Source organism: Lotus japonicus, chromosome 3, assembly GCF_012489685.1.
Source record: "Lotus japonicus ecotype B-129 chromosome 3, LjGifu_v1.2".
In the NCBI taxonomy this organism is placed as follows: domain Eukaryota; kingdom Viridiplantae; phylum Streptophyta; class Magnoliopsida; order Fabales; family Fabaceae; genus Lotus; species Lotus japonicus.
In genome coordinates, this window is record NC_080043.1 from 71,661,620 (window position 1) to 71,677,261 (window position 15,642).

The 15,642-nt window shown below is 36.2% G+C and overlaps 1 protein-coding gene and 1 long non-coding RNA gene across 2 annotated transcripts; one reads left to right on the forward strand and one right to left on the reverse strand.

Moving 5' to 3' along the window:
* Positions 1 to 437: 437 nt before the first annotated feature.
* Positions 438 to 3,633, reverse strand: LOC130745657 (uncharacterized). Its single transcript, XR_009021838.1, has 4 exons — positions 3,470 to 3,633; positions 2,060 to 2,670; positions 1,424 to 1,976; positions 438 to 1,340 (listed from the first exon to the last, which is right to left on the reverse strand). It is a non-coding gene; the product is annotated as an uncharacterized LOC130745657 (long non-coding RNA).
* Positions 3,634 to 4,401: 768 nt separating this feature from the next.
* LOC130744647 (uncharacterized) lies at positions 4,402 to 5,721 on the forward strand. The gene has a single exon (XM_057596815.1). It carries the CDS (start codon positions 4,402 to 4,404, stop codon positions 5,719 to 5,721), a length of 1,320 nt encoding a protein of 439 aa, XP_057452798.1.
* Positions 5,722 to 15,642: the final 9,921 nt, after the last annotated feature.

Sequence of the window (15,642 nt, forward strand, 5' to 3'; positions counted from 1 at the left end):
AAGACCACTATCAAAGATGTGTTGCTAACTACCGGCTAAATTTGTAATTTTATATTTATGATTTACTACAATTTTAATTTATTTTTGGTGTTTGTTTTTTTTTTTGTGTGGTATATAAGATAAGAGATTAATTTCTATGCACCGACGGTGTAAATAAGTTTTACACCATCATTCAATCACATCCCTCCATTTTGTTAGCTCACAATTAATTTTGAATTTAATAAAATCTAAAATAGAAAATGGAAGATTGTGATTGAATGATGGTGTAAAACTTTTTACACCGTCGGTGCATAGAAATTAATCTCATAAGATAATATGTACCAATAAAAATATATATGCTCCAATTGAGTCAGCATTCATATATTTGTATTAATATTTTTATTTATAAATTTTAAATGTTAATATTATTATTATTATTTGTAAAATAATCTTTCCGACACAATTCTAAACCCTTCTTCTCTTATACATAAAAAAATTGATCTAAAGCAGAGGTATTAGAACGTGGACCATAGTTTTCATCGTTCGTCGGCCACAATCTCTAGATGTTGCCCTCTCTGTCGTTAATAAGCCTTGACGGTCAAAGCATATCACACATGACAATAATATAATAAAACACTTAATGCGGATATCACACCAAAATAATTTTCGGGCACCACAAAATTCACCTTTTTACAATAAAACTTTTTAGTGTGCTTTATCCTTTCTCCCTCAACCTTCTTTCATCTCTTTACCAGCAAATCACACAACCACGACCACTTGTCACAAACAACTGTGGCGGCTGTCGAAATCCAGCGTAGTGCGTAGTGGCCAAGTCGTCGAAACTCATCAATATCGTTCAGATACTCTGAAACTCCGTAGAAACCAGGACCGGAAAAGTGCTGGTCAATACAATATGATTTATTCATTCCTCTCAATAGATTAAACACATAAGTACTCTACAGATGTTGTGAAGAAACTCCATACAAACCAGTACTAAAAAAGTGCTGGTGAGTACTGAAGATTTTCTTCATAGCTCTCAACGGAGCAAACCAAAGAGGACTCTTCAGATGCTGTGAAGAAACTCCGTAAAAACCAAGACTAAGTATTCAAGAAACCAACTGTCCAGTCACTATAGAACGCCACAAATACAGAAGAAGTGAGTTGGAGTTTATAAATTAAGATTCAAGAGGGTGAGAGCATTATTAACTTAGAAGAACACAATGAGGAGATTTGTATGGAGAGTTGGAAAAGCCACCTTCGCTCATGTGCGCACGTATTCAAACGAGCCAAAAATGTCATCGAAAGCTCCAATTGTTTCAGTTGGTTGAGGGTTCTCTCACAAATGTACCTTAGCAACTAAACTGTCAAAGAAATAGAAACAAAGTGTTTAGAAAGAAAGAAAAGAATGAGATTGACAATTAAATATGGAAGAATTAATTAATACCTTTGTATGGAGTGTTGGGCAAATCGTCGAAGCCCATCAATACCGTTCAGATACTCCGAAACTCCATACAAACCAGGACTGGAAAAGTGGTGATCAGTACAGTAGGATTTCTTCACTCCTCTTAATGAAGTAAACCCATAAGGCCTCTTCAGATGTTGTGGAGAAGCTCCGTACAAACCAGTACTGGAAAAGTGGTGGTGAGTATTGAAGATTTTCTTCACACCTCTCAACGGAGCAAACTCATAAGGACACTTCAGATGCTGTGAAGAAACTCTATAAAAAACCGGACTAACTATTCAAGAAACCCACCGTCCAGTCACTATTGAACGCAATGAGGAAATACAAATATAGAGGGAGTGAGTTGGAGTTTATAAATCAAGATTCAAGAGGGTGAGAGCATTATTAACTTGGAAGAACACAATGAGGAGATTTGTATGGAGAGCTGCAAAAGCCACCTTCGCTCATGTGCGCACGTATTCAAACGGGCAAAAAATGTCATCAAAAGCTCCAATTGTTTCTGTTGGTACAAATGTAGCTTACCAGCTTTTCTGCCCTGTTAAAGAAATTGAAACAAAGTGTCAAGAAAGAAAGAAAAGAATGAGATTGACAATTAAATGTGGAAAAACTAATTAATACCTTTGTATGGAGTGTTCACAAATCGTCGAAACCTATCAATATCGTTCAGATTCTCTAAAACTCTATACAAACCATAACCGAAAAAGTGGTGGTCAGTACAGTAGGATTTCTTCACTCCTCTAAAAAAAGCACAACCTTTCCCCTTGATTTTCTTTTGTTGTAGTAGCTTTTTGTCCTTAATATAAAAAAAGTGCAACCCTTTTGAGGCAGAAACCCCCACTGACCTTGTAACTCCCCGATTTTCTCGAGGGTCACTTTAGTAACCTTTCCCAAAAATGTGGGTGAATTTTGCGGAATTAAAAAAAAATTGACAACTGAAGGAGTAAATGGACTGAATAATTCCATTCTATTAATAAAATTTTGATTACAAATATTTCCTTCAATTTGAAAAACATAAGGGTAAACTAATGCTCAACCGCTCCTGAGCCAACACAAAAAGAAGGTCTCTAGGTTAGGTTTGAACCCTACAAGAAAACTCGGCTCAGCCCCCAAGTACTAATCCAAAACCATAATACCACTAAGACACATACATAGTTCTACGCCTGACATCCGCCTGTCCCTGGAACACTTCCTCAATCATATAGTACTTTCTCGGCGCGAGCTATCATTCTCTGGCGTTAAGCGCCCATGCAGCACACAGTCAAATAAGCAAGGGTCAACTCCCAAACAACACATATAACATGTAACAGGATTTACATAATATCACAGTAATAAGGTCATCAATTCTAATACATCATTTGCAATCTCATGCTCATGTTATATAAGTAAACAACTAGCATATAGAGTAATAAACCCAAAAGCATAAACAAGTCCACCTAGAGTCCAGTTAAACTACATTCTCATGCATATGCTAATTTTAACGCCAGCAACGACATCTCTGAAGGCGAGACAAAATACGACTCCACAATTGGGGTTAGTCTACACTAACGCACCGTCGTCGAATCACTCGCACGACTCCACAATTGGGGTTAATCTTAATAACGCACCGTCGCTTTCATTTTGCCACTTCTTCGGATATGTCGTTATGCCCTGACAGAATTTTATATCATGGTTCAACCTAACCGGTTCCGAACCACATCAAAACATGCAGAATGCCATGAGGTCAATCAACACAACATCGAAACTGTCGTCCTCACAGTCCGAACTTATAAAAAAAACTCCTTATTGAGTATCCGGTTGCCTACTAGCAAAGGCATCTCTTGCCAACGCTCACATCTCAAATTTGTCATAAATCACAATATTCAATTCACATGCCAAAGCATAATAACATGATTTCAAGTTTAATACATCATATAGCAATACTTGCATCATCAAGTTTTAACCAACAAACATCATATAAACAAGAATCATATAGCACAATCACATGCAGACAAGTCTAGACCGAGACAAGTCTAGACCGAGTGCCCTTACCTTAGAAAATTAATTGCTTCTGAAAATGCTAAGCTTCAAGATTCTAGCTTCCGCTCCAAAACTCAAGATTCTCATCACACTCAAAATAAACACTCAAGATCTTTTACCAAAACTTAACACATCACAACCAATGTTATTGTGAGTAATGTATGAGAATGTATTTTTGTGTGTGTTGCATTATACTGCCATTCACATGGCAGCCCATATATATATATAGTCTTCATCCAAAACTTAAGTGTGAAGGAATGGAACAAATGAGGGCCACGTCCAACATGCAACAAGCAGGAGCTGGAAGGATATGAATGAGTCATGCGACAAAGCATGAGGTGCAATGTTTAGATAAAGCCTTGCTATCCTTAGTCATAAAGCAGGTGGTGGAAAGCTAAGTTGACGTGTAAATTTAAGAAGAGAAAATTGCATTGTACATGGTTAAAAGGCTTGTGATGAGTCATGCAGCAAGGAGGAGGTGGAATGATAGGAGAAGAAGTTTTCTCCATGGCTGGATACGTGGTGTTGTGTTTTAGCTTCTCTCTTTTTTTTTTTCTTTTAAAATCAATTCCAACTCCTCGTACGGCCATAAGATACCTTTACTCACATATATCCCCCCATCTTCTGTTTTAAAGTGATAATGTTTCCCTTTTAAGAATGACCATAATATTACCAAGGTGATAGGAATAGGATCAGGGAATACAAAATTCAGTATTTACAAAGGGTATAAGTTTATTTAGATAGGGTTGGATTTAACTCATAGATCTATACAAAAAAATATTAGGAAGATTAATCATTATCTTAAAAATCATGAGCAACTCTATGATACAATTTAAAATCACTTTGAGCAAGTTTAAGTGATCAAGGAACAAGTGTTAACTCATTTCCATGGCTTTGTATGGACTAGCATTTTGAAGACTAGTTGGATTTTTGAGCGAGGAGGTATGTGGAAAATTGGAGATGGTACCCAAGTTAACATTTGTTCTGATAATTGGGTGCCGGGAGGAGGGCCTTTGATTTATAGCCATTTTTTGTTCGATGAGCTAAGTCTCTCAAAGGTGTCTATGCTCATTAACCATGATGGTCATTGTTGGAGGAGAGATTTGATTGAACTTGTATTCAATCCAAGCACAACAACTAGCATTCTCTCTATTCCCTTGAGTATGCATGGAGGCAGTGACGTGTTCTACTGGCCGGGTACTAGCGATGGTCAATACACATCCAAGGAAGGCTACGGTTTTTTGAGGAAGTTGCTGGCCCGAGATGAAGCTTCTTCATCCACCACAGTTATTCTAGCTCCAAAGTTTTGGAAAAAATTATGGGCTTCCCGTGCTTTACCTCGCTGCAAGGAGACTTGTTGGAGAGCTATATCGGGTTATTTGCCGTTGAAGGAGCGGTTATTCAGACGTCGCGTTGATGTGGATCCTAGCTGCAGCTTTTGTGCAGCGGAGTTGGAAGATGAGGACCACTTGTTTCTGCATTGTCCAGCAGCGAAGCAGGTCTGGTTCGCGTCCCAGCTAGCTGTTCGGGTGGACCTTTTCTCGTCCTTCAAGGAGTTCTGGCTAGCAGCGGTGGAGCTTGATGATGATGATGCAATAGCCACGATTCAGGCCACGGTTTATGCACTATGGGAGGCACGAAACAACATCTGTTTCAAGCAGCGTGAGTTCGTGGTGGCAGGGGTTCTTCGACGGGTGAGCAACTCGATGGAAGAGGCTATTGTGCGTGACCGCGATCGAGGGCCTATGGCAGCCTTGCCCGCGAAGTGGCAAAAACCAGCACTAGGTACCATTAAATGCAACTTTGATGCTTCTTTTCATGATCGGGGTCCTTCTGGTTTGGGGATGGTGGCTCGGAACAGTGATGGGGAGGTAATGGCTGCGGTTTGCTCTTTTCCTATCACTACCCTCTCCCCTCTCTTGGCTGAGGTGATGAGCATGAGATGGACTATGCAATTGGCAATTGATTTAGGATTCCGCCGGGTGTGCTTCGAAACGGACTGTCTACAACTTTTCAACCACTGGCGAGCAAGTCGGGAAGGGCGTTCATATCTGAGTTCGATTATCCATGATTGTCGTTTATTACTTTCTGCTTTTGATTCTGTTAGTGTTTATTTTGTTAGACGCACGGGCAACACCGTTGCGGATTTTCTGGCTAGGAACGCTGAAACCTATGCTAATTTAGTATGGGTGGAGGAGGTTCCTGTAGCCGCTTTTCATTTGGTTTTTTCTGATGTAATGACTCAATTGCCGGTTGGCGCTTAATAGTATTTCAGTTTAATTTCAAAAAAAAAAAAGATTCTTTTAAGACTGCTTTGAGTATATACTATATAGTAAATTGTGTGTCATGTATCATGTAAGTTGTAGCAATTCTGTTTTCTAGACCTGGGTGGATGACCAGACTATATCACAAGCAGAACTAGACTAAAATTGCAACCATTGTGATCTTTTATTTTCTGAACAGGAACTATATCCTAGCCTTTCTCTCTCTAAAACGGTAAAGTGACTGGAGGGTGAAAAACATTTTCTAAGGTATATGATGAAAGGATATTTAATGAAGAGATTTTCCTCCACTAACTACTATCAAATCCCTTTCAAGACTCAATCGTAGTATAGTATCGGGTTTTGTCGTCTCCACAGGGATTGTGTTGCTACGTATAAATCTCACTAACTAGATGTTGGATGAGCGTTTCAAACATGATATATGTTTTATTTAAATAAAGGAAAAACTATAATTAAAGCGATAAACGAAGTTTCACGGAGGCAAACAAAGAAGAAAATGTATTTGGAAAATGAGTTCATTTGATTTACAACTTATTATCAACCAATATACTCTTATAAGATGAAATTAACATTTAAGATGCCGATAAGAGTTATTCACCCACTAATTTCTTAGCTAAGCGAATCTACCCATTAAGAACCTAGCCTTAATCTCTTAAGCCATAGTGATCATAAAAGAAGTATTATAGCACATACCAACTCGATAAGACATTCCTAAACTCTATTCCTAACCCAAGAAGTTCATGTTCTAGTGGATAGAATCTCTAACTGTCACTCAAGAAATCCTAATAGTTCCTACTAGATAATCCTATCCTAGAGAGGTGAGTATCCCGACTTGTCACTCGGTATAGATCTCTTTTCCAACTCATGATGTTCATACCTAAGAGTTAATGTCTCCTATTGTCACCTAGAAAACCCCAACCCTACCTAAGACATGTCATTCTTAAGATGACTGATGCAAGGGTGGTTTCTCTCATTAACTAAATTCACACCAACTTCTCAATTGTCATGCAAATCCTAAAAAACATCATATTGGCAAAAGATACATGAACGCGCAAAGAGAATCAATAGCCTAAGACATAGGAATTTTTCCCCTTTCTATGAACTAAGCCTACATTAACTCATATCAATTTCTCAATCTATTTACGAATTAATATAAACCCTTAAAATTATCAATCGACCAATAGAAGCATTAAGCATAGAGAAAAACGCCAAATAATGAAAAATCATACTTATAATTGCATAAAAGTATAATGAACAAGAAAGAAAATCAAATTAAGTCATTCCAAATACCAAAAAAGAGTCAACACAAAAATATGTAAAGAGAAAAGCAAAACCCAAAATAAAACGGAGCTATGGACATCCGGAGAAGCTGTCACCTCCTCTATTGCCCTGACACCGGCCCTCAAGGGCCTAGCCTTCCTCTCCACCAAGCAATTGTCTCCAAGAGTTTATTAGGTTTAGGAAAAAAAAAAAGATGAAAAAGATCCTCAAAAAATAGGTTAAAAACTGATTTTATAGTGCTTTTTCGTGTTCTGTGCGTTTTTGTCTTCCCATGATGCAGAAGATGATCTGGTGCAGTCAAGTGCACCATAACATGGTGCACCCGCGTGACCCTGTCCATTAGCATTCAGCGTCAGCCACGTGTCGCGATCAAAGCGCAGGCGCATGGTGTACTCGTGAACTTGCGCTGCACTGGAACCCAGCCTCCAGAATCCTCTAAATTTTTGATTTTTTAATGATTTTCTCTCTCTTCTCAAATCTTCTCCTAAAATATCAAGAAAATAAAATAAATAGAAAATAAAAATAAGATAACAGCTTAAAAAAACTTATCTAATTATAAATTAAAGTAAATAAATCCTAATAATATCTATAAAATAATATAAAATATAGAAAAATGCTAAAACTAAATAAAAATATTAAAATGCATGAAATAAACCTAAAGTGTCCTAAAATGACTAAAATATCTTAAATAATATATTAAAATGCATGCAAATAAACTAGAAAAATAGCCTTAAATCCCGGTCCATCAGTATACATACTTAATATTAGGTCTAACTCTATTGCTAAGCTTATTGTCACAATAACAAATTTGCTAGACATTGAAAGTTCAATCTGATTTGAAAACAGTTCAACTATGAGCCTTGATAAGGTGTCTATTAAAACGACCTTCCTCGTAATCCTTTAACTTGAGTAAGTAAAAAAAACTATTAAATTGAACTGTTTTAATAGGAAGGTCGTTTTAATAAACACCTGATCAAGGCTCATATTTCAGTGTCCAACAACTAACAAGATACATGACATACAATTTACTATATAGTATATACTCAAAGCAGTCTTAAAAGGATCTTAAGTGTCAAGGAAGTAGAAAGAGCTAACTTAATTATTCATAACAAAAAATAAAAATTAAACATGACTGGTGACCCCACAGATAGAAAATTGGACATTTCGTCAAATGTGCACGCAACACTGTCAGCAATGTCCATGAGTTATGACATGATAAAAAATCAATCACCATTCTCACAGCAAAGAAACTAGTTAAGTAACTTAAGAGGTAAGAAAATAAGAATACAAATAAATTAAATGTAGAAACCAACTTAACAACAACCTCTGGTCATTGGTTGTCATACATAGATCAGTTACTTCTAATAAAGTATTCACATGATAAAAAAAAAAATCAAGTAATCCAAACACAATAACAAAACTAAAAGTGAGCATGTAAAGCTACAATAAGTTAGTATTGGGCCGAAATTGTAACTTAATAGATAAGGGTTAGGAAAGGTTTCCTCCGGGTTGAAGAGGAACACTCTCCTGCAACAGTCAAGTTACATATTTGAACCCTAATCAATACCTTAGACGTAGGAGAGGTGCTATAACCCATCCACTAACTAACAAAATGTGATAGCTAATACACATAGAAAGACAAAGCAAGATAATAGAAAAAGAGTCCTTCTCAAATGGGCAAGTGAAACCATATAAGAGAAACAATCCCTGCAATGAGTCCAATTACAGCTTTGAACAAAAACACAACAAAATTTCATTGATGCATGCACAAGTAAGAAAGACACGAGTGCTAGCAAACCAGAAAATTTAATTAAGGAAGAAAATGAACAGTGCTTTAGAGTTACATAACTAGTTGATTCATCAAACCCCAACATAACATATGTGAATTTTTGTTTACAATCTTCCACTTTTTTCACCCTACCTCGTCCCGTCCCTCAGAACTCAACGCAATACCTCTCCCCTCCCCTCCTTTCAATTTTTGTATGTAGTTTCAGAGTATCTAAACGGTAGTGTTCTTCCACATTTAATTGTCAATCTCATTCTTTTCTTTCTTTAATGACACTTTGTTTCAATTTCTTTGGAAGAGCAGAAAGGCTGGTAAGGTACATTTGTGAGATTGAGCCTGAGAACCCTCTACCAACAGAAACAATTGGAGCATTCAATGACATTTTTGGCCCGTTTAAATACGTGCACACATGAGCAAAGGTGGCTTTTGCAGCTCTCCATACAAATCTCCTCATTGTGTTCTTCTAAGTTAATAATGTTCTCACAATCTTGAATCTTGATTTATAAACTCCAACTCACACCCTCTGTATTTGTATTTCCTTGTGGCGTTCAATAGGGACTGGACGGTTGGTTTCATGAATACTTAGTCTTGGTTTTTATGGAGTTTCTTCACAGCATCTGAAGAGTCCTTATGAGTTTGCTCTGTTGAGAGGTGTGAAGAAAATCTTCAGTACTCACCACCACTTTTCCAGTATTGGTTTGTATGAAGTTTCTTCACAACATCTGAAGAGTACTTATGGTTTTACAGAGGTGTGAAGAAATCCTACTTTACTGACCACCACTTTTCCGGTCCTGGTTTGTATGGAGTTCCACTTTTCTGGTCTAGTTTGTATAGAGTTTCAAGTGACATCTTCCTCATTTTGCCTCTCGTGGAGATGGAGATGAAGGATAAAAATGAATTGAGGTTTCTTCTTTCCTCTTTCTATTAGAAATTATGCCACTATATACTCCATCCCTTGCTAGATCTTATAGCAAAATAATATGATCTTTTGTTTTTCCATACTATAAGAAATTAGATCTTAGAGTAGATCCTACAGCTTGTGAAAGAAAATCCTCTCTACATATTTGTTTCCATATTTTTTCTGTGAAACACTCTCCACACAAGTAGGAACAATAAACTACTAAAAAAGAAAAAGACCACACCAAAATGTTAGAAAATTAGACAATAACAGACCTTTAAAAAATTCTGTCTATCTTCGAGCAACTGACAAATCAGAGAAAAATGGGTCACATATTCAATAGAGATTTTTTTGAAAAAAACAAGACACATAAATTTTATTTTCAGAAGAACCTCAATCCTTTAATTCCCCTGGTACAATGTGCTGACTTAGTGTGTCGTAGTAGTTCTTGTGGATGACCCGTGATAAATAGTCAAGGTAAAATTGTTGGTATGGTTTTTGGAGCGGATGTTGATTATCAGTATATTATCCATGTGACTTTATTGAAAGAATTTTTTAAAATTTCATTCAACCACTAAAGGTAAAAATTCTTCTCAAGGTAAAGAGAAAAGAAAGCGTCCGCTAAATTGAGGTTTGAAAATTTTTACTTGTGGAAATTGAGATTAGAGACAATAGAGGAAGAAGCAAATGAAAATATAATTTGGATATCATTGACTAAATGACTAGTCTATTCAACTGAATGTAACTCTGACTGATATATAACTGCTAGTATTGTTTAATATTTGTCTGTTGATATCTGACTGATATATGACTGCATTATCAAATAGATATAAACAGATCGAGAGGGAGATAAAGTGATGATGAGGCTCGTGGAAGCTTATGGCGGGTTCAGCGGAGCTCACGCCTTAATAACCCACCAACATCATGCTTCTTTTCTCTTCTTTATCACTAACTCATAGAGTTTTCAAAATTTTTAACGATGATTTCAGCCTAACCCTCGACAATTACATAGTAAATTAAGAAAAACTCAAATTCTTGTTGCATTTCCAAGACACCAAATACATTAAATTTTCATTAAATAGTTTTTTATTACTTATTTTAAAAACTAAAAATGAAAAATACGATGAATTTATTTATACTTATATAGTTTTAGTCTTCAGTAACATGCGATGAATTTATCCATACCTTTTCCTCATTCCCCACTGCCTGTATAACCTGTGCACACACAAATACTCTCATTAGACTCTCCCTACAAGAACGAGCATATACAAATACTATCGTTCGACTCTCCATTACAATTTGTTGGAACACACAAATTTTCTGTCGAGAAACTTATGACAGAAATGGTCAAATCGCAACATCTCCACCTCATGTTTGTGCCTTCAACGTGATCCAAGTTTGTCTATTTTCTTTTCATTTATATAATATAATACAAACAGATTAATAGCACGTAAAAATAGACATGCTCCAAACAATTTGTTCAGTGTTACGGAAATTATTCAATTAAGAAGGTAGAGGAAACCAGAAGAAATCATACTATTAAAACGACCTTCCTCTTAATCCTTTAACCTGAGTAAGTAAATAAAAGATGAAGTGCACCAACTACTACATGTAATCACCCCAAAGAATGAGTAAAGACTCATAATTGAACTGTTTTCAAATCAAATTGAAATTTGAGTGTCTAGCAAATTTGTTATTGTGGCGATAGGCTTAGCAATAGAGTTAGGTCTAATATTAAGTATGTATACGTTAGCAAATGTTTTTTACTCTCCAGCCACTTTACCGCTTCAAAGATAGCAGGGCTACGATATACTTCATGTTAAGAAAATACAATATCACAGAGGTTGCCATTTAGTCCAGCTCTGCTTGTGATGCAATCTAGCCATTATCCTCCCAGGTCTAGAAAACATAATTACTACATCTAACGGGATACATGACACACAAATTACTATATAGTATATACTCAAAGCAATCTTAAGTGTCAAGGATGTGGAAAGAGCTAAAACTAATCTGGTTATACCAATTATTCATAACAAAAAAAAAAACTAAACATGACCCTTGAACTCACATATAGGAAATAAGACATTTCATCAAATGTTCACGCAGAATTGTCAGCACTGTTGCTTGGGATTATGGACAAGAAAGAGATTACCTTTGTTTCAAGGTAACTGCAGAGATGTAGAGACGCAGAAGCAGGTTCTTGATCTTACTGTAGATGAATAGACGCAGAAGCAGTGCCAATGTAGAGACACTATTCAAGAAGCACAAGCACTGTACTCTATTTTTGTACAATTGATTCTTTCCTTACGCACCACCTGAGCTTCCTCAATGAGACACGAAACAAACCGCCGAAGGACTTCAATATTCCCTAGTGGTTTGGAATTTACCTCAAAGTAAACCACTTTCCTAATTTGAGAGGACTACAAGTTTATTACGTATGCTAGAGAAAACTTGTAAATCATTCAATATAAGGTACAATACCTCTTCATCTGGTAAATGCCTCAGCACATCCGTTGCATTTTCTTCGTCAGTTACAATTCGAAATCCTTCTTCCTCGTTTGACTGATAAACACGCTCCATACAAAAACCCATATCTTTAGGTAAGCGTGAAGCGGGATATATGTTAACGTTACTAGGGTCTTGCTCAATATTATATCTGAACCTAACTAAACCAAACAAAATGCAAACGAATTAAAAGCACAGTAAAAAAAAGACCTACTACAACCATGTTATAGCTATTATTTGGGAGAATAAGTTATGATGCATTGACAATTGAAACCACATATTTGAAATATTTGACAAGTGTCATCAACTCCTATCAATTACAACTGGCAGGAATAAAGCTACCAAGTCAAATTTAATTATTCATTATGGGGAGCATTCCTTCGGTCTATTCATCATGTACAATGTTCATTGAACTAGAGAAACCTGAGATAGTGTGCTCTAGAATTACTTACTCTCCGCATAGTCGAGAAATCTCAACCTGTAGACTGTCCAGTCGATGTCTTTTCTCTAAAAAATGCAAAAAGTAGACATCGTATGAAGAAAAGAGGAAAATATCCCCGCATTTTCTTTTGAGAACATAACATGGCACTAGGAGCAGTGTGGTGTTACCTCATGAGCAAAGCAGACACCCTCCCTTTTCAAACTCGCTCTTTAACTTTGAAACAAATCTCTGATCTTCCTCTGAAAGTGTATGGAATTGCTTCTCAAGTCTCTTTACAGCGTCATAGAGAGGAGAATTCCTGAGTAGCTTCCGTAAACAAAAGAGAAAAAATATTAAATATTTGTACATGGATTAGACTTTTACATTAAAATAAAATTTAAAAATTAAACATCATCACAGTTCGATATTGAGTCATTGCTTTGAGTGCCTTCTTAACCTGGGAAACAAAGAACCTGAGTTAGGACACGAGTCAATCATCATTCTCACAACAAAGAAACTAGTTAAGTTACTCACAAAGTAAAAAAATACAAATACAAAAAAATTAAACGTAGAAACCAACTTAACAACAACGTGTCAGAATGAGTTGCTATACATAGATTAGCTGCCTTAATAAAAGTATCCACCTGACGAAAAAAAAGGAACTTAAAGTAATCCATAAGCAATAGCAAAGCTAAGAGTGAGCGTGTACAACTACAATAAGCTTTATGTACTCCACCGCCTGAATTTTTAAAACTCTAAACTTAGAATTCTCCTAATTCAGAAAAAAAAATCACAAACTTACGATTCTTAATTAGACCAAACAATAGTTAATACTTAAGTTAAATATGTTTGGTGACTGCAATGAAGTAGTAGTAGATGACAATACTTCCTATAGATCTACACCTACAACAATGATAATGATAATATAAAACCAATGAACGACAACAAGCCACTAACTTGAGAAGAAGCAAAGGTAACAATAAAAAATGAACCAACACCACCACCATTCCAAAAATAAAAGATTAGTTCATCTACATCAATTAAACAAACATTTATCGAAATCAAATGCCTGAGGCAAAAACCAGCACGAGGAACTTATATCCCCATAAAATAAACCTTAAGCTCAATCACCACTTAGAAAAATCGTATGAAGGATTAAATCAGACAGGAAAAAACATTACCCAATCAACAACTATTACTGAAAACTAGCTGTCAATCAACAAAAAACATTACATAGACACCACACATAAAAAATGAAGGTTATCACCACCTTGACCTGACCTATTTAACACACCGCAAACACATACTAACCACAAAAATTGAAGATGAATGTGGGTGGGTGTTGAGATTTGAAGGAAGATGGGTGGGTCTGATAGGGTTGGTGTGGAAAATTTGAAAAGAAAATTGTGGGAGAAGACATGTAGATTAATTGGGCATGAGAGGGGTGAATTTTCTGTATATATATCTTGAATCCAAGGGCCATAAATTGAATTGAGATGAAAAAATGTGGGTAAATTTGTTTGGTTACTAGAAATGAGAAAAATGGGGAAGATCTGATCTGGGAAGTGTAGGTACATGAACATGGAGGGTCTCCGCATACACAATGTCTCTTCTTTTCTTTGTTTCTAGACACACACATGCAATAGCTTCTAATGCACTAATGCTTTGATGAGTTCACACTCACTATCTATTTATTCAAGGTTATATTTTTTTTGAATTTTTATCGGTCTTTTTATAAATGCGTTCACACAAAAAATGTCATTTTAGAAGTTTGAGGAGCATTAGAGGAAGATTGCAAGCCTCGACATTCATCATGGATTCTGGTGATTTTAACCTTAGGGAACTAAGTGAAAAGGTGAAGTCGTTTACATGGCTTATAATGGGGACCACAACTGTAGAGCCTCACCAAGAAATACAATGGACAGGGTTTGCCATACAAGTTGATAAAAATGCTATGGATATCAAAAGTGATGAGTTGGTACTTATGACTTGTGCTCATCCTTTAGTGACGACGGAGGGAAAGAACTTACGGCTTAAAGTTCGTAGGCATGACGATACAAACTTATTTGAAGCCAAGTTTCTTTTCGTAAAATATTCTTGGGACATAGCTTTATTGCTTGTCAAAGGTGTCGAGGATAGAGGCATTTATGTCGAGTTTGTCGATGATGGTTCAATATTCAATTGTCAAACATTGCTACACGTAGGTCATTCGGATTATTTGCCATGGTCTACATTTGTAGGTCGTGCTTAGTACTCATGTGTGAACAGCTTTGTTCCTTCTAGTGATCCAAAGAAGACTTCTTGTGATAGTTATGAATCTCCTAGCTTAAGGACAACATCAGATCATCGAATTATGGGACATGGATATAATAAGCAGTTTTTTAAAAGATCCCACGGGATTACAGATGAGAGATTTGTGGAATTTGCTAAGAAACTTGACCCTTTTGTTCCTGTGATACAATGTGAGAAGATGGTTGAAGGTGGTAGTTCTAGAGGCCGGTCGTCAATATTCAAGGGAAAATTGTTGGCATGATTTTTGGAACGATTGATGATTATGACTTTGCTTCCCATGTAACAATGCTGAAAGAGTATGTGAAAGAATGTGAATTGACCACCCCTAACAAGAAAGGGGAAACATCCAGGTCCTGAATCTGAGGTTGGTAGAAAGATTCAATTTGTTGCTGTGAAATGGGTGGTTTGGAAAAAGCGGTCTCATGATCTGCTTTGTCATGAATGTTCTTTAAAATTTCTAGACAATTTGAGGTAGGATCAGTTGGCGATGCATGTCATTATGGAAACAGTGAGATGAATTATCCAATTAACCAAGTTTGAACTCATTACAGTATTGTTTGTCATTTTGAACTTTCAATATACAGTTGTCAAATGTTATATAAAATATTTGTCCTTTGGATTTGAATTCCATATTTTTATGGTTTTTTTTATGGGAACCCACTAAGAAATTGGACACTATGTCCTTTTGAACTTTCAAAAAAAAACAAAAAAAAAACAAAA